This window comes from Mus caroli, chromosome 4, assembly GCF_900094665.2.
Source record: "Mus caroli chromosome 4, CAROLI_EIJ_v1.1, whole genome shotgun sequence".
In the NCBI taxonomy this organism is placed as follows: Eukaryota; Metazoa; Chordata; class Mammalia; order Rodentia; family Muridae; genus Mus; species Mus caroli.
This window is the reverse complement of record NC_034573.1, coordinates 109,909,931-109,929,719: the sequence shown is the minus strand read 5'-3', so window position 1 is coordinate 109,929,719 and position 19,789 is coordinate 109,909,931. Positions and strand designations below refer to the sequence as shown.

The 19,789-nt window shown below is 45.5% G+C and overlaps 1 protein-coding gene across 6 annotated transcripts in view; it reads left to right on the top strand.

Moving 5' to 3' along the window:
* Ccdc30 (coiled-coil domain containing 30) overlaps nt 1-19,789 on the top strand; it is an 87,590-nt gene that overhangs the window by 38,457 nt on the left and 29,344 nt on the right. For 3 of the 6 annotated variants that reach the window (XM_021159855.1, XM_021159854.1, XM_021159856.2), the window contains 2 exons: nt 13,307-13,486; nt 16,328-16,537. In XM_021159855.1, coding sequence (XP_021015514.1) covers nt 13,307-13,486; nt 16,328-16,537 — 390 coding nt within the window. Of the gene's footprint in view, nt 1-4,322; nt 4,702-13,306; nt 13,487-16,327; nt 16,538-19,789 lie in introns of those variants that run through there. The other 3 variants (XM_021159852.2, XM_021159853.1, XM_021159858.2) reach the window with 2 other exon arrangements.

Here is a 19,789-nt window from a genome sequence, read left to right as displayed (position 1 = left end):
AAAAAAAAAAAAAAAAAAAAAACAAAAACAAAAAACCAAAACCAAAACAAAACAAAATTTAACTTTAGAGTAAGCTCTGAGTCCAAGATTCACAACCAGGAAATGGAGATGCATGGTGGGAGGGGCATCTTGGAGGGATGGTGGGGTGATAAGTGGGGTGGGAAGGACATATTGGAGAGATGGCGGGTGTCTCTGCCAGTGAGCCCAAAAGCCAGGAACTGAGACTCTGGATCACCATGTTTAGGTTTTCTGGAGGGATCAGGAAAACCTAACCCTAGAATACACCAGGGATAGTGTGACAGGTTCCAAAGGAAGTTGTTGTAGCATCTCCTTAGGTGGAGATGGAAGGTGACAGGCAGGTCAGTTAATCCTCCGTGAGCCACAGATGATGAAGCAAGAGGCTGTAGCGATGCGACAGTCAGAAAACTCTTCACAGGAAGGATTGCAGTGTATCTTCCCTCCATGTGTCTGCCACGTGTTTCCATCTCCCCCATCTCTAACAGCCCCACTTCAGTCAGATGTGGAACACAACCACATTCAACATTAGCCATTTGTCCACTGGGCAGGTGTTCTGGACAGAGGGTGGTTTGACTTTATAGTCTCTGTGGTCTGATGGAAGAAGACAGCTTAACAAGGCACTGCTGGCTCAATAGTCTATCAAGGGGCAAATGGGGGTGGAGGGAGTGCGGGGCAGTGGGTAGACAGACAGAGGCAAAGAGAGATGGGGGAGGGAGAGGCAGAATGTGTTGTTCAAGGGGCATATGTTTGTGTGAGATAGGGAAGGGGAGCAATGAGGATAAGATATAGGCAGGATCCTGAACATGCAGGTCCATGCAATGCCTATATCAGGGAGGTGTTTGTTTGCCATATTGGGATTAATCATGGGGCTTTACAAGCTGTGCTGTGTCCACAACCCTCATTAGGAGCTTACACAATAAAAATTTAAAGCCGGGCGTGGTGGCGCACGCCTTTAGTCCCAGCACTCGGGAGGCAGAGGCAGGCGGATTTCTGAGTTCGAGGCCAGCCTGGTCTACAAAGTGAGTGCCAGGACAGCCAGGGCTACACAGAGAAACCCTGTCTCGAAAAACCAAAATAAATAAATAAATAAACAAAATAAAAATTAAAAAAAAAAACCTCCTATAGAGTTTAGCAACCTGGGCAAAACAACTGGTTCATGCTTTATGAAAATCACTCTGCCTTGTATGTGCAAAGCATATTAAAAATTAAGCAGGATTTGGGGATTAGTGATTATAATCAGGATAAAGAAGTTAGAGTAGTCAGTAGCTGGAGTATGAGAAGAAGCTTAAGGATAATGTAAGAGGTGGCTGGGGAGATGGCTCAGGCAGCGAAGGTCTTGCCAAGCAAGCGTGAGGACCTAAGTTCAGATTTCCAGTGTCTGTCCACCTGTTCCCCTACTGGTTTGGCATATGGAGATGGAAGTGTCCCCAGAACTCACGGGCTAACCCAGCTAGCTAAATTGGTAAGGTCTAGGCTCAGTGAAAGATGCCCATCTCAAAACGATAAAGGTAGCATCGGTGAGATGGCTCAGGAGGTAAGGGTGCTTGCCACCAAGCCCGAGTTTGATCTCTAAGACCTATGACAGAAGGATAAAACTGACTCCCACGGGCTGTCCTCTGTCACACATGCACAGTGCACACATACGCACACACAAATTTAAGTGTAATACAAATTATAAATAAATAAAGCAACTTGACTTCCAGCTTGATTGTTTCATTTGCTGACGTGGGGACCATGTCTCTTGCTTTGACAAACACTTGAGGCTGAAGTCTTCAATAGTATTCTTTCGCTCATGGTTCTGGGGGTTCAGAAGCATGGCCCCAAATCTCTGCCAACGGCCTGCCGGCAGAAGGAGCACACGCAGGAAGGGATTATATCCTGTGGCAAGTCTGGCAGCCAGGGAGCAGAGCATTTTGCATGTGCCGGCATGTGGGTGTTTGTGTGCCTGCGTGCCCGAATGCCAAGGCCCAAGGCTGACATCAGAAGTCATCCTCGGCTACTCTTCACACTTGCTGGTTGAAGGATATCTCAAACATGCCTCACTGGTTCGCACAGGGGGGTACCCTTGGGGGAAATGACAAAACCATGTTCCAGCCAGAACCGTCTGTCTCTGTCAGCTGCTGTCTTAAATAAAATTACCACGAGCACCACCGCTCACACATTGAGCTTTTTCTTTAAGAATTATTTTATTTTATTTTATTTTATTTATTTATTTATTTTGGTTTTTCGAGACAGGGTTTCTCTGTGTAGCCCTGGCTGTCCTGGCACTCACTTTGTAGACCAGGCTGGCCTCGAACTCAGAAATTCTCCTGCCTCTGCCTCCCGAGTGCTAGGATTAAAGGCGTGCGCAACCACGCCCGGCTTAAGAATTATTTTATTACAGTGGAGACAGGTTACATTACAGCTCAATAGATCAGCACCTGCAGTTCCACAGGGCAGTCTATGCTCATGGTTTACAATTTTTTAGAATCTAAACATTTTTAGATGTTTTTAAGTTTCTAAGTAATTGTTTTTGTGTGTATGGGTATTTTGCCCTCGTCCATGTCTGTGCATCACATGCATGAAGTACCTATGGAGACCAGAAGGGGGAGTCATCCCCTGGAACTGGAGTTAAGGATGGCTCTGAGCTGCCAGCTAGGTTCTGAACTCAGATCCTTTGGAAGAGCAGCCAGTGCTCTTAACCACCGAGCCATCTCTCCAGCCTCAGAATCTAAACCTCTTTATGGCTCTTCCTTTGTGATGCCAGCTCCTCCTTGAACGTGAACAGCAGCTATGATTGTAGAGCATGCAAGGCTGGGTTCCAAGGAACCCCAAACAACCTTCAGATTGGGGGACTAGAAATACAAGTGGGACCATTGTGCAGTGGCAGATTAGAGGCAAAAAGCTTGCCTGGCATGCCGAAGGCCCTGGGTTCAGTTCCAGCCTGCCAAAAAAGAAAGACACCAGAAGCAAAACGCAGCGACGCCCACCCCCAGTGTGTGTGTGTGTGTGTGTGTGTGTGTGTGTGTGCGCGCGCGCACGCGCACACTTCTGTACATTCTCTGGTGGCTGAAGGTGCGCCCTTCCTTCTGTTTCTGTGGCTTAAGTGCTCATGGAGTTCCCTCTTTCTCTGGCTTTCCAGTCAATCTGTTTGCTCTTTTCTGTCTTGGCTGAGCCCTTCCCTCCATCCCCGAGCCCTTCTTCCTCGTGTCTGGGTTTCTAACGTGCTCTCCTGTGTCGGCATCCTCACCTCAAGCCTGTCTCCATCCTTATCCATACCCTGTCACCTTAGTTCACCCTGTATTAATCCACGCACTTGCCCCAGTCAGAAATCCAGATGTCACTTCGTTCTTCCCCACCTGCCACATCTGACAGATGAGGAATGTCTGAAACACCTTGAAGTCTCTCCAGACCCTATCCTGATCCCCGACCCTGATACTTACTACGTGGATGGAGACAACTGCCTCTCATCTGCTTTTCCTGGCATACTTTTTATTTAAAAAACAAAAATTTACTTACTGGAGAGTGGAAGATATAAGCATGCCACAGCACCTGTGTAGAGGTCAGAGGAGGACAAAGTAAAGAGCTTGACTCTTCTCTTTCATCACCTGAGTCCCAAGGATTGAACTCAGGTCATCAAGGCTTGGCAGCAAGCACCTTCATCCACTGAGCCATCTTGCGGGCCCCCGCAGAACTTATTTGTTAAACCATTGTGGGATATTTTGTGTTCCATGATCTCATCTTTACTGTGGGTGTACACTTTTAGTGTTGCCCCTTTTTAGCTCAAGTCAATGATTCACCAAGCTATATACTACCACTCAGCCTGATTAGTGTTCAGATATCCTTATTTCTCAATCATAAACCCTTGCAGCCCACTGTAGCTCCCGTTGAGGTATCTATTGCTTTTGAGTGGCATTTGGAAATCTTTATGACCCAAATCTGCCCACTGCCATAGTAGAAGTCCAGAGAGGAGAAAAATCATTTAAACTGGTTATTGGGCTGTACGTGTATATGAAAATATAAGATGGGTCATCTCCGTGACTGAGTGAGGGCGGTGGGGGGGGGGGGGGAAAACCATTTCTATGGAAAGGCAAAAAAAAAATTAACTGGCGAACCATTTAAATTTGGGGGGGGGGGGGGGGGGGGGGGGGGGGGGGGGAAGAGCCATTGCTATGCAATGCACAAGAACAATTCCACTGCCGTACAATTCAAGTTTGGGGGAGGCGGGGGCAGGGGGCATCACCTACGGTGTAGGATTTTCTTCTTCACTATTCTGCCACAAGAATATTTGTTTGATAGTTTTTTGTTGTTATATTTGTACCAAGTTCTGAATTAGGAGAAAGTAAACAGGAGGAAATGCCAGACGGGTCAGTGAAGGCGGCCACTTTCCCCAGAGAGAGGCAGGAGTCACAGCAGATGCGAGGTCATGAACAGCCATTGGCCGTGGAGCCCAAGGAAGTTGGGAGGCTTGAAGAAGAGGCGAGCCTCCAGTCTCAGAGCTGTGGTGATAGTTCAGATGACAGTAGCACCAAGGTATGTGCTGCAGACACACGCTCTGGGGCCCGTCCTTCTGACTAGCCCTGGATTTAAGCATCGTTTTTTGTTTGGTTGTGTTTTTTTTTTTTTTTTAAAAACCTTCTTTCTTAAGGTTTCTTATACAACGTTACAACTTGAGCGGTAATAAAATTACAACCAAAGTCTGAACCTGCTGATTCACTTTATTATTGAAGGGTTGTTTGTTTGTTTGTTTAATTATGGGGGCGGGGCAGCACAGCTCTCCTGAGTTGCTTCTTTCCTCCTGCCTTCCTGTGGGTTTTGAGCAGGGATGACCCCCACTGAGCCGTAAGCTCAAGGCAGGCTCAGAAAGCACACCTCTGTCTCAGATGGATGAGGGTGAAGAGATGGCAGGGTACGTGCCGCTCTTCCTATCCTAGGGAGCTCAGTGAATCAAGTGTTCATTTTAGGGTTTCTTTTGTTTTGTTTTGTTTTTTAACTGGCTTCAGAGAGCTTGTTTTAAATAGGGCCCTGTCTATTTGCTATTTATTGCAGCTCTGCTTGTAGAGAGTTAAAGGGAGTGGCCACCAGCCCCACTTTGGTTCTTAGTCTTACAGGACTCTTGTTCAGAGTAAAATTTTTCTGTAGACACCTTTCCAGAAATTATTTTGAGATTGTTAAAACTATTGTATTTGCGAGTAAACCACCTTCCAAGTTTAAAGGGCTGATAAGATGCCAGGTGTTCTCCTGCTATTCCAGAATTTGAGAGGTAGAGGCAGGAGGATCAAGAGTCACCCTTTGTTACATAATGAAGTTGAGTGAGGCCAGCCAGGACTGTAAGTGACTCTGTCTCAAAAAAAAAAAAAAAGGCTGAGAACTAGGTCAAGAATGTACTTCCGGGAAAGGCAGGCTGGAGAGCTGACTCAGCAGTTAAGAGTGAGCTCTGCTCTTACAGAGAACCTGAGCTCGATGCCCAGAACCCACAACTGCTTGTAACTCGAAGGGGTTTTTAACATCTCTGGCCTCTCTGAGAGTACCCAAAGTCACATGCGCAGACAGACAGACAGACAGACACAGAGAGAGAGAGAGAGAGAGAGAGAGAGAGAGAGAGAGAGAGAGAAACCTTTAATTTTACTATCTATCAATTTATTTATTAATTTTACTATCTATCAATTTATTTACTTTGAGACAATGTTTCACTGTGTAATCCTGGCTGGTCTTGGAACTGTATCCAGGCCGGGCTGAATCACAGAGATCTGCATGTCTCTCCAGAGTGCTAGGATTAAAGGCATGGGATACCATAAGCAGCCAAAAATGTCTTCTTCTTTTTTTAAAATGTAAGTCAAGGGCTGGAGATGTAAGCATGCCCTGGATGGAATCCAGCATGGGAAGGGAGAAGGAGGAAGTAAACAGATTTGGAAGTAGAATTTAAAAGTTGAAGAAGCCATAGTAATTAAAATATAACCAGGCTTGATGCCTCGTGACTATACCCCGGCACTTCTCAAGCTGTGGGTCGAAACGATCAGAAAATGCATCAGAAACGTAGTCTCCTGTCTGACCCACAGGAGACTGAGGAGGGAGGGACCACACAGTAGTTCAAAGACAGCTTGTGCTGCAGAATGAGATAGAGATGAGAGAGAGAGAGAGAGAGAGAGAGAGATTATACACGAGCACACACACAAGGCACAAGGAGAGTAAGGAGAAGTCAGACCTTGTTTGGCTCAAAAGCCCAAAGAAGAGCATGACTTCAAATGCCCAACAAGAACTCCCATTGAGACCCCATCCTCTCCCCTCTTGGACACTGGGCCAGAGCAGCCTGCTTGGGAAGATGTGAAAAGAGAAACCTAACAATTACAAAGTCATCGTTGTTGTTTGGGGTTTTGTTGGTGGTGAATTGTTTGGTTTGGGGGGTCAGGGTATTGCTTTGCAGCCAGACTGGACTGGAAGTTCAGAATGTAGCCCAGGCTGGCCTCACTCCTGACTGATGGGATTGCAGGTATGTGCTACCATGCTCAGCTAAGAGTATAAAATTTTGCCTACATGTAACATCTAAAAAGTAATTCCTGGCTAATTTGCTAGTCTAATTTCTCTTCCCCATTTGTTTGAAGCTCTTGTTAGTCAATGCCCAAAACTGGGAAGAGGTGGAGGGAGGATGGCGGACAGGTTGAAGGGCAGGGAATGCAGGTGGGTAGATCAAAGCACATTATGCGAATGCATGAAATTCTCAAACAACAAAACCAAGAACACCCCCACAGTTATGACAAAAAGCAAGTTTGGCTGAATAACATGCAAAAATCCTAAGGAAGTTTCTCGTGTAGTCACTTTGTGGAAGGGCAAATAGTTCTACAGCCACACAGCCTCTTGGGGCCTCAGGAAATTCTAGTGTGGCTCAGTATATTTTTCTTCCCCTAATGACCATGAGTTATTGAAAAAAAAGTTGTTCTTATTTATTCAACCAAAATGAATTACCTGGATGCAATGAATAAGGTAGATGGGGCTCGTGCATGTGTTTGGTCCAACTAGATGGCTCATGGTCCAGCAGATCTCCTCTTTCCACCTGTTGATGCTTTTCTCAAAACTCAAAAGTCTATCAGTGTGGAGGTGACAATACAGAGTGCTGAAGATTACCCCAAGTTGTAAAGTTCTGTATCAGGATGTGTGAGCGCAGAGCCCACTTAGATTGCCCAAGCAAAGCATAGGGACCACCCCAAGCTATCATCATCTGCCCGCTCGTATTTGTTATCCCAGAGTTGTGTGGCATGCTTGCATTCGTTAGAGAAGCTCGGTGTCTGAATAGGATCTAGAGAGCTGTAGCACCTCTATAAGCAAGATCAGGACCTAAGCCCACCTTACTGCAGCTTTAAAACTGACACTAGCTCCCACGCCACCCCTCTGTCCACGAAGTTGGTGGCGATGGATAGTGGGGGGAAGTACTGATGTCTCTGTTGGCAGCCGGGCAAGGCTGCAAACTCACTTTTGGCCCCAGATCTCCCTCCTTGTTCTCCAAGGCTGTTTCTCTCATGTCTCTCCCAGAGAAATATGTGGCATACACATAGACATGCACATGCATGCACACACACACATGTACACATAAACTTATACATAGACCACACACACATACATACACCATAACATTACTCTAGGTACAGTATTTGTATGGAAGAGTTTATAACTTAAAGTTGTGCACTTAGCTTAGGTTGTAAAAATTCATTGCATGGGAAACCCAAGGCTTAGTATGGTTGGTTACATTGTTCTCTTAAAAGCAGAGTAAACAAGCCAGGCGTGGTGGTGCAGGCCTTTAATCCCAGCACTCAGGAGGCAGAGGAAGGCCGATTTCTGAGTTCAAAGCCAGCCTGGTCTACAAAGTGAGTTCCAGGACAGCCAGGGCTACACAGAGAAACCCTGGCAGAGTAAACTTAGACTGAGTACACAGTAGGACAGCAGGCTAAGCCCATAGTCTTATTAAAGTATCTCCAGGCACACTATTTACTTGGCTACAAGATCAGACAAAAAGCATCTAACATCTCTGAAAGCAGGAGATGTGAGAAAACACAACACCATGCAACCCATTCCTCAGGTAGAGTGCTTTGAATGCCTCTAAGCTGGACCAAGCTGTCAGTTAAAGCTAGGCCACTCCCACTTACATGACACCCGATTTCCTTTATTGCCCCTGCTCACCGTGGGTTTGTCTGTTCTGGGTCTTCCCGATATATTTAGAATCACATGCCAGGAGACCTTTTGTGACTGATGTGTTTCGTGTCACTGTTTTCAAAGTCTGTTCAAGGTGGTGTCAGTATTCACTGTTCGTTTTAGGCTGATGACGTTTCTATGGCTAGGCCACATTTAACATTAGTTGTTGACTGCTGGATTATTATGAATAGCGCTGGTGTGAAAATGTGTGCCTATCCATCTCATGCTTTGTTTGGGGTTTGGAGGCTGCTTATTGTTTGTCGTTATTTGTGAGTCAGCGTCTCTTTAGAGCCTCAGTTGGCTGGCCCCCACCAGCAGAGCCTCCTGCCTCAGTCTCCCCAGCACCAGGACTCCACGCACATGCAGCCATTCCAAATCCTGGTGTGTTTCTAATACCATCATTACCATCAAAATAAAATCACTGAGGCATACAAATACTGTACATGGTCTCAGTTTTTCTTTTTCATATTTGCCAAAACTATTATTGTCTTGTTTTTAAAAATATAGTCATTTTAATCCCTGTCATATTTGTGGCTTTGATTTTTATTTTCCTAATGAGTATAATGACATGATGTATTTTAAAATGTTTTTACAGTCTCTTACACATTGTCATTAGAGAAATGTCTAGTTGACTCCTTTCCCTAGTTTTAATTGGACTACATTTGTTTTGTCTTGTTGAGTTGTAAAAGTTTATTATTTATTCTGTATATACCTTATTAGATATTTGATACTCAAATATTATAGCCCCTCAATGGACTGTCTCTTCATTTTCCTGTCACTGCCCATTGATACACATATGTTTTTATTATGTAAACACCCATTTATGAGTTTTTCTTTTCGTGTGCGTGTGCGTGTGTGTGTGTGTGTGTGTGTGTGTGTGTGTGGTGTATGTATCCTTGTTTGCTTCCTTGGGAGTACAGACACCTATGTACACATGTACGTATATACACATGTACACATGTACGCATGTAAGCGTGGAGGCCCAAGGTTGATGTTGGGTGTCATCCTTCATCAGTCTTCCACCTTATCTTTGAGGCAGGGTCTCTCAATCAAACCCAGAGGTGGCTGATAGGGTTCTTCTAACTAATCAGCTTGTTCAAAGGATCGTCTGCCTCTGCCTTCCAAGGAAAGGATTACAAGCAGACTGCCACTTCCATCCACCCAGCCAGCATTTTACGTGAGTTTGCAGGCCCTGACCTCTGGTTATCTTGCTTACATAGCAAGTGCTTCTACCTCTGAGACATCTCCCAGACACTGCCCCCCATTTACAATTGTTTGCTTGCTTGTTTGTTGCTCTGTGTAACCCTGCCTGTCCTGGGACTCACTCTGTAGACCAGGCTAGCCTTGAACTCAGAGATCTGCCTGCTTCTGCCTCCTGAGTGTTGGGATTAAGGGTTCAATACCACATCCAGCACCATTTGGTTTTTTGTTGTTGTTGTTGGGTTGGGTTTTTTGTTTGTTTGTTTGTTTTTGTTTTTTTGTTTTGTTTTGGTCTTTTGAAACAGGGTTTCTCTGTGTAGTACTGGCTATCCTGGACTTGCTTTGTAGACCAGGCCAGCCTTAAACTCACAGAGATCCACCCGACTCTGCCTCCTGAGGGCTGGGGCTAAAGACGTGCACCACCACTCCCAGATCCATTTACACTTTTTTAGTGTTTGTCTCATGATCTTATCTAAATGAGCATGAGAAGGCTTTGTTCTCATGTTTCTTCTGAGACTATTTTTATTTTTTTACCTTTATAATTAAATCTTAGATCCAGTTTCAAATACTGTGTGTTACAAGAAAGGGTCCACCTTCGTCTTGTATGCAAAATATCCAGTTGTGCCACTAAGATGTATTGAAAGGAAAACCCCTCTTTCTTAGTCATAAAAGAGAAAAAAAGGACCTGTGGAGCTCATGAAAGGTTGATTATTTCTATTTGAACTTTGTTTCCCACGTCAGCTGTTGCACACAGTCTTTCTTCAGTGTGTGTGTGTGTGTGTGTGTGTGTGTGTGTGTGTGTGTGTGTGTGTGTGTGTATTTGCCTGCATGCATGACTGTGCACCAGTCACACTCAGTGCCTGAAGAGGCCACAAGAGGGTGTTGGACCTCCTAGGATTGGAGTTACAGACAGTTGTGAACACCATGTTGAGGCTGGGAATTGAACCTGGGTCCTCTTAACCATTGAGCCATCTCTCTAGCCCCATGATTGCATGGCAAAGATGCAGGTAAGCGAGTAGAGTTTGGACAATTTCTGTCCTGTTCTGGGCACTGATGACAAGTTCATTCTCTCTCTCTCTCTCTCTCTCTCTCTCTCTCTCTCTCTNTNTNTGTGTGTGTGTGTGTGTGTGTGTGTGTGTGTGTGCTGTTCTTCACCCCTGATGCCAGATGGTAGTATCTAGTAAGGCTAGTAAGGTGCTATATTAGCTTAGTCTTCTTTTATTTTTAAGATTTATTTTATGTATATGAATACACTATAGCTGTCTTCAGACACACCAGAAGAGGGCATCAGATCCCATTACAGATGGATGTGAGCCACCATGTGGTTGCTGGGAATTGGACTTTTGGAAGAGCAGTCAGGGCTCTTAAACACTGAGCCATCTCTCCAGCCCCCCTAGCTTAATCTTACTAAATGTACAATTTTAGCAACAGACAAGCCAGATGCCAGACCTTTCCGAATGCTTATAAATAGGGAAAGAGTCGTGGTAGCCTCTCACATGGGCAGAGTGGGCGTTGTATCAGGAGTATTTTGTGACGTCAGCTGTGGGTGCTGATGGTCTGGTTAACACTAGTCCAGGCGAGGTTTCCTTCTTTACTGTTCTTGAACCAAGTTGTAAGCAGAATTAGCTTGGTAGACTTAAAATGTTTTTCTGACGTTTTGGGTATATTGTTGTGCTGTGGGTACTGCACTAAACCGGTTACCCGTGTTCATTAAGTGACATGATGGAGTAGGAATATAATCTGTCCATCTTACAGGTGGACAAACAGAGGCCTTAGTTAGGCACAAGGTAGATGGTATTTGCCCACGTTGCAGAAGTGATTAAACCCAGGTCTGCAGCCTATAGAGCAGTGGTTCTCAACCTGTGGGTCTCGGCCCACTTGGAAGTTGAGCAACCTTTTCACAGAGTTAACCTAACCTAAGACCATCAGAAAACACAGATGTTTACATTACGAGTCATAGCAGTAGCATAATTACAGGAAGTAGCAATGAAAATGATTTTATAGCTGGGGTCACACACATGAGGAAGATATGCTTCCCAGACAGCCCCCAGAAAGCAAGCAGCTCTCACTCTGTCCCAAGGAAGAATAGCAAACTGGCTCCCCAGAGCCCTCCTTGGTTGGTATTTAATCCTTATTTTATTAATTCTCTTTAGCTGGGCTAGTGAAATGGCTCAGTAACTCCTGAGAGTTGTCCTCTGATTGCCACACATGCACTGTGGCACGCATATGTACACATGTGCACACGCACGCAAACACACACACACACACACGTAGCACACGCATGCACATACATACACACATGTAATACACACACGTGCACATACATACACACACATGTAACACACATGCACGCACATACATACACGCGCACACACAGAGGCACACATACAAATGTAACACACGAACACAGGCACACACACACAGGCACACACAAATGTAATACACACACTGGCACACACACACACACAGGCACACACACAAATGTAATACACACACTGGCACACACACACACAGGCATACACACACACAGGCACACACACAAATGTAATACACACACTGGCACACACACAGGCACACACACAAATGTAATACACACACTGGCACATGCACACACACAGGCACACGCACAAATGTAACACATATACACACACACAGGCACACACACAAATGTAACACACATACACACACAAGCACACACACAAATGTAATACACACACTGGTACACAGGCACACACACAAATGTAACACATACGTGCACACAGGCACACACACACAAATGTAATATACACACTGGCACACACACAGGCACACACACAAATGTAATATACACACTGGCACACACACAGGCACACATACAAATGTAACACATACACACACACAGGCACACACACAAATGTAATATACACACTGGCACACACACAAACACACACAAACACACACAAACACACACACAAATGTAACACACATACACACACAAGCACACACACAAATGTAATACTCACACTGATACACAGGCACACCCGCAAATGTAGCACACATGCATGCACACAGGCACACACACAAATGTAATACACTGGCACACACACAGGCACACACACAGATGTAACATACATACACACACACAGGCACACACATAAATGTAATACACACATGCAGGCACACACACATGCACACACACAAATGTAATAAAAATTTAAAAACTAAATGTGGGGCTGGAGAGGTGGCTCAGCAATTAAGAGCACTGTCTGCGGGCGCTGGTGAGATGGCTCAGCAGTTAAGAGTGCCGACTGCTCTTCCAAAGGTCCTGAGTTCAAATCCCAGCAACCACATGTTGGCTCACAACCATCCGTAACAAAATCTGAAGCCCTCTTCTGGAGTGTCTGAAGACAGCTACAGTGTACTTATATATAATAAATAAATAAATCTTTTTAAAAAAAAGAGCACTGTCTGCTCTTCCAGAGGTCCCAGGTTTAATTCGCAGCAACCACAACTATCCGTATCTCCAGTTATAGCAGACCTGACCCTTTTTTGGCCTCCACAGGCATCAAGCACACAAGGGGTACTGTTTTTAGAAAATAATGTGGGTTCCTGGTTTTCGTTATTAAAGTATTTTGTAGTTCTGAGACTCAAAAGGGAGTGTTTTACTCTAAAAATCCTCTATTTTGTTTGCCTTTCATTGATTTTAGAATTTGAAAGGTTAATTGACGGTGCACAGCTGCTTTTGTTCCCATGGTTCGCTGGCCTTTGCACACCAGTGTAGAGAAGCTTTTGATTACAGGAGCACCACCATGCACGGTGTAGAAGCATCCTTTGTTGTAGGTGATGGAACTAACTCCGGAAGCCCTCGTCCGTGAGCCCCCAGATCCCCTCACACCGCCAGCGGTGCTCTCTCAAGCGCCTTTCTCTCTTACAATGTTTGCCTCAGTATCTAACATCTGGAGAGAAAACAAGCTGCCAGCATCAAGGGGAACTGCGGGAACTGCGGCAGAACCTGCACCGCCTGCAGATCCTGTGCAACTCGGCTGAGAAGGAGCTGCGGTACGAGCGGGGCCGGAGCCTGGACTTGAAACAACATAACAGCTTGCTCCAGGAGGAGAACATCAAGGTAACACTCTCTCTCCCGGGCACAGCCTTTCCTGCCCGCTCTCAGCCGCAGCTTGAGAGAGCCAAGTCTCCATTCTCCGGCATTACTACTCAAAATCCTCAAAATCGATCCACGGAGGAATGGGCCAGGCCAACTATTCATTAACTCCCCACTTCCACTCACTCTCTCTGCTGCCAACGGTGCAGATGCTATCAGTCCGTAAAAAAGTGTTTAGTGACAGAGTCTGTTGAAACCTGTATCTCAAGTGTTTGTTTTCTTTGTTTTTTTCCTTTTATAAGTTAACATTTTTGTAAAAAGATTTATTTATTTATTTTATTATATGAGTCCACTGCAGCTGTCTTCAGACACACCAGAAGAGTGCATTGGATCCCTTTACAGATGGTTGTGAGCCACCATGTAGTTGCTGGGAATTGAACTCAGGACCCCTAGAGTCAGAACTGGACTTTAGAGAGATCAGTGCTGTAAACCACTGAGCCCTCTCTCCAGCCCCTTATTGCAAATGTTTTAACATTTAATTTAATTTCAGTGACTGGTCTCCCTGCATTAGTTGCATATAGCCAGGTGTATTTCTTCCCAGTAAATGTATTCATAAGGGGGGAGGGGGGAAGGTGTCCCAGATGTTTCACAGTTGTTTTTTGAAACACAAACGTTCAGAACAAGGCACCATTATAAATAATGTATTCTTCCAGATACAATTCAGTTCTATAAATATACATTACAGACTTGGTTTCTAATATATATTAGAAACTCTATATAAGGTTCTAAATTTCAATTTTCAGGGACTGGAGAGGTAGCTCAGTTGGTAGAGTATTTGTCTAGACTATAGGAGACCTTGGGTTAATCCCCAGTACCACCAAACTGGGCGTGGCAGAGACCTGGAGTGTCAAACAGAAGGCCTCTTAGATCAGCTTGTTTTTTTTATTTTTTTATTTTTTTGGTTTTTCGAGACAGGGTTTCTCTGTGTAGCCCTGGCTGTCCTGGCACTCACTTTGTAGACCAGGCTGGCCTCGAACTCAGAAATCCGCCTGCCTCTGCCTCCCAAGTGCTGGGATTAAAGGCATGCGCCACCACGCCCGGCTATCAGCTTGTTTTAAGACAGTATCCTGTAGACCAGGCTGGTCCTGAAATCACTGTGAAGCCAACGCTGACCTTAGTTAGCCCTATGAAGATTCCTCATCTTACTTCTGTCTCCACATGTCAAATGCCGAGATCCCAGGCACACATCACCATGTCCAACTCACCTCTGGACATACTCAAGCAATCGTATGTCTTTCTACAATGACCAGAATGACACAGATCCTAATTGGCCCCTTATAAATATCTATTCAATAGGCAGTCTTTCAGGAATGGAAAAATGATCACTTCATAAAGAGGGAAGATGCTGTTTACTGGCTCTTGGAGCCAGGCGTGTAGTGGTATCATGTACAGTAACTACCTTTTATGTACAGAGTGGCCGTATCTCTCATAAACCTCCTCAGAGTTGTCAGAGCCACCAGGGTTGCAAAGCTAGCAGACTGTAGAATTTGAATTGAAACATGAGTGGATTTGACTTTCCACATTGTACTTTTCCTCAGCCTGGAGTCATTTTGAGACCTTAGATTTGCAAATGCAGAGTCAGTGTGTGTGTGTGCGTGCGTGTGCTATGTATGGATGTGTGCTCTCGTGTACATGTGTGTACATGAGTGCAGGTGCTCACAGGGGCCAGAGCCTTTGGACAGCCTGGAGTAGGAGTTCCAGGCAGTTGTGAGCCACTGATGTGGGGGCTGCAAATGTGCCACCAGCATAGCCCATGCTCTTACCCACTATAGGACTGATTTCCTAAAATCCACTCGGATGATCAAACTCTGGGTCACTACTGTTAGGCATGCTAGAGTAATTAACATCCCAGAATACTTATTTTGTTACCTTTGAACCATTTGGTTGTGGATTATACTACCAAGAATGTGCATAAAATAATGATAGGTAGTTTAACACATTACAAAGTGGATGTCCGGGGACACCACCTAGAACAGTATAAACCAAGCCAGCACACTGGTGGCTCTGAAAACTCTTTCTCTACCGATATCCAAGTTGCTTCCCCACATCTGCTCTGTGCCACCCGGAACACCGAGACACTGTACTGGATCCTCTTTAGGCTGCAGAAGCCACCCTGGAGACAGAGGTTGTTGGCTTAACAGCTTTTAGACCAGTGCAGTCTGACTTCAACAGCATCTCTAAACGGTGCCTGTGGGCTCCATCACTGAGGCTCACAGCCTTTAGATTCCCTGGCCTGGGGAGTAATGGACAGTATGCTAGGGAGGGAGAGTGCCCTCCTCTTTGGCAGTGAGAGGCTTGGCTTTCCTGACCCTGAACCAATCTGGTGCACCAAATACCTCACTCTTTGTTTTGTTCTTTTCCTGGAATTCAGGGCCCTGCTCGCCCGTTGGACTTGTTGAGTTTTCTTGAAGCAAGGTTGTGAAGAAATGAGAACTCCAGACTTTCTGATAGGCCAGAGTTCCTTTTGAGAAGAAATGAGCCAGGAACAGATTTGTTCTTGTCAGTAATGTTTCCAAAGCATCATCAGCCCTCCAAAGCCCCTGCTTCAGTACCAGATGCGAGGAGAGCAGAGACATTGTAATGGTTTAAGGGGGTTGAACTCAGGTCACCAAGCTTGGTGGCAAGCACCTTTGCTGGCTGAACCATCTTGCCAGCCTCCATGTTGATTTTTATCTGTGTGTGTGTGTGTGTGTGTGTGTGTGTGTTTAGGCACGCGTGTGCTATGGGTCTCGGGAATGCTTTCTACCATTAACTGCATCCCCAGCCCTGTTTTTATGATTTTTTTTACTTATGCCCCAACTCCAGATCAAAATTGAACTCAAGCAGGCCCAGGAGAAGTTGCTGGACAACGCCAGGCTGCATTCCTCGCTCACAGCAGAGTGGAAGCACTGTCAGCAGAAAGTCAAGGAGCTGGAGCTGGAGGGGCTTAGGCAGACGCAGAGCCTTAAATCCCAGCAGGGCCTACAGGAAAAGCTGGCGCGGGAGAAATCCAAAGCAGCAGAAGCACAGGAAAAGGTAACTGTCCTCCTGCTCGGGCGGGCGGCAGCCCACAGCTGGAACTGTCCTCCTGCTCGGGTGGCAGCCCACAGCTGGAACCCTGCCCCCCACCCCCCACCCCCCACCCCCTTAAGAGGGTATCCTTAAGAGACAAGTGTGTGTAAGCGTGGGGCCAGCTAATCTTTTCTCTTTGCCCCCTCCCCATGTCTTCCTCTCTTTAATAATTTTAAGTCATCTGCCCCAACCATTCTAATAAACCTTGTACATTTTTAAAAACTGCATGAAGTTAGAAATGTAAGCTCCTGGGACTGAGGGAATGGCTGGACCTGTGAAGCACGTGTCACACAAGCATGACGGCCTGGGTTCAGATCCCAGAACCCTCAGCGCAGGCCTGCTATCCCAGCTTTGGAGAAACACAAACAGAAGGGTCTCGAACTGGCCGGTCAACCAGCCTAGCCGAAATAGTGCGCTCCAGACCAGCAAGAGATCCTGTCTCAAAAAGTAAGGTGGAGAGAGTTAGAGAATACACCCCTTATCATGTATACACATGTGCACATAACACATATACACCTCTGTATATGCAGATGTATATTTAATGGAAGCTGTAATATGAACTGATTGAAGCCATAGGACATTTATACTTTCTAATTTTAACAAACTTATTTTTCTTTCATTTGAATTGACTGCTTATATGACTTATTTTATAATCTTTAAAAAATTAGTCTTATTTACTTTATTGTGTGTGTATGAGTGTTTTGCCTGCATATATGTATGTATGTGCACCACATGTATGCCTGGTGCCTGAGAGGGTCAGTAGAGAGCGTTGGGTCCTCTGGAACTGGAGTTACAGATGGTTGGGAGCTGCCATTGTTGGAGTTTGTCAAAAGACCCTACTCACAAGGACCACAGAGACCACCATCGCTGCAAAACACATAAGGATTTTTATTGATCCAACATGTTGGGGACTCCCCTCTCAGCACGCAGGCCAGAGGAGAGACCCAGAACAAAGAAAGAACACACTTTTTATACCTTTGTAAGGGGCAGATTTGAGCAACAGGGTTCTCACTGGTGTAGCAAGTAACCCTTTCAGGCATTGGTTGGTTTGTATAGTGACTAAGTAACCCTTTGGCCTAGTGACTCACTTGGCTTGCCCCCATAGTGGGTATTATGATTTGGTCAGTAAAGTAATAGTACATTTTGAACTTATGGATCAGCTATTAACGTCACAGCTATTAACGTCACAGCTATTAACGTCAGGGGAATTCTCGCAACAAGGTCAGGGTGGTTTGTGGTTTTTGTCAGAATTCAGTGTGGGGCAGGGGGCAAGAGAATTGCTAATCTTGTTATGGTTATTTCTCTGAGAACAGCTAATATTATTTTGGTAGCTGCAGGCTTAATCATTTTGACTGCTAAAACTCTGTTTTTACATTTGTTTAGTCAGCCAGCGTCCTTATCTGGCTCTGCACTTGGCCTGCTAGTACAGTTTGGAAAGTCCTTTTTGAAGGGGGAGGTACAGGGTGGTCTTGAATTCGTTTTGGATAATACACCATGTGGGGATTGGGAACCGAACCCAGGTTGTTTGCAAGAGTAGCCAAGTGCTCTTAACCACCGAGCCATTTCTCCAACCCTATTTTGTAATTTTTAGAGGGAATGAATGAGGCAGAGTTCCTCTGTGTAGCCCTGGCTGCCCCGGAACTCACTCTGTAGACCAGGCTGGCCTCAAACTCAAAGATCCACCTGCCTCTGCCTCCTGAGTGTTGAGATTAAAGGCGTGCTCCACCAATGCCTTGCCCTATTTTGTACTTTTAAGAAAGATTTTTGCTGTGAAATTGGCTATTTTCAAATATTGCAGCCGGGCGTGGTGGCACACGCCTTTAATCCCAGCACTCGGGAGGCAGAGGCAGGCGGATTTCTGAGTTCGAGGCCAGCCTGATCTACAAAGTGAGTGCCAGGACAGCCAGGGCTACACAGAGAAACCCTGTCTCGAAAAACCAAACCAAAACAAACAAACAAAAAAAATCTTCAAATATTGCTCTGCGTTTTGGACTGCTTACCTCAAGGTATCAATAGTATATAACAGTTATGTATGAGTGAGTGAATGTGTGTGTGTGTGTGTGTGTGTGTGTGTATGTGTGTGTGTGTGTATGTGTATACATGTATCCCTCTATTGTTGTCTGTCTTTTTTTAAGATTTATTTATTATTATATCTAAATACACTGTAGCTATCTTCAGATGCACCAGAAGAGGACATCAGATCTCATTACAGATGGTTGTGAGCCACCATGTGGTTGCTGGGAATTGAACTCAGGACCTTTGGAAGAGTAGTTGGTGCTCTTAACCACTGAGCCATCTCTCCAGCCCTGTTGTCTGTCTTATTATCATGAAATTACTAAATAACATATGCATGTCAGGAAATGAGGTTGCAGTCCTCTTCAGAGGGACATCATTCTACACAGCATAGAAGTAGAGACAAGTACTGTACCCTGACAGAGGATATAGTAAGCCACTGTATGTGCACATGGTGGCCGGTAACCTCGGCAGTGAATGACAGCAGTAGTTCATTGCTGTCACGTGCAGAAGCCAGTGAACAAGAGAGAGAAACCAAATCTTAAGATTATACACTTTCTGCCAGGTATGGTGGCACACACCTTCCATCCCAGGACTTGGGGAAGCAGAGGCAGGTGGATCTCTGTGAATCTGAGGGCAGCCTGGTCTACAGAGCTAGTTCCAGGCCAGTTACACAATGAGACCCAAAACCAAAACAAAAAATACAATCTTTTCTTTGTTTAGAGAGCTGGCAGTCGGAGAAGACAGTGGATTAACACCTGAAAAACCCATCTTCTGTCTCACCTCTAGCCAGCAGGTTATGTAGGGAGTAGGAGAGGCAGAACAAGGGGAAGCAGGCAGGCAGGCACTTGCTATAACGTCAGACTGGCCCCTCTGCCTGAGCACTCAGCCACGATTCTGAGACTCTGTGCCCCTCATCATCCTTGCTTCCTCCCTCATTCTCTGTGTGTTTTGGCTCAGGTACTTGAACCACTGAGTCAGGCTGGTCTCTGCTAGTATCAACAGTGTCCCCTTCCAGTGCACCAGGACTGCCGGTGGGGATGGTTAACTAAGAACATACAAGCCGGGGCTGGTGAGATGGCTCAGTGGGTGAGGGCACCCGATTGCTCTTCCAAAGGTCCAGAGTTCAAATCCCAGCAACCACATGGTGGCTCACAACCATCCGTAACGAGATCTGGCGCCCTCTTCTGGAGTGTCTGAAGA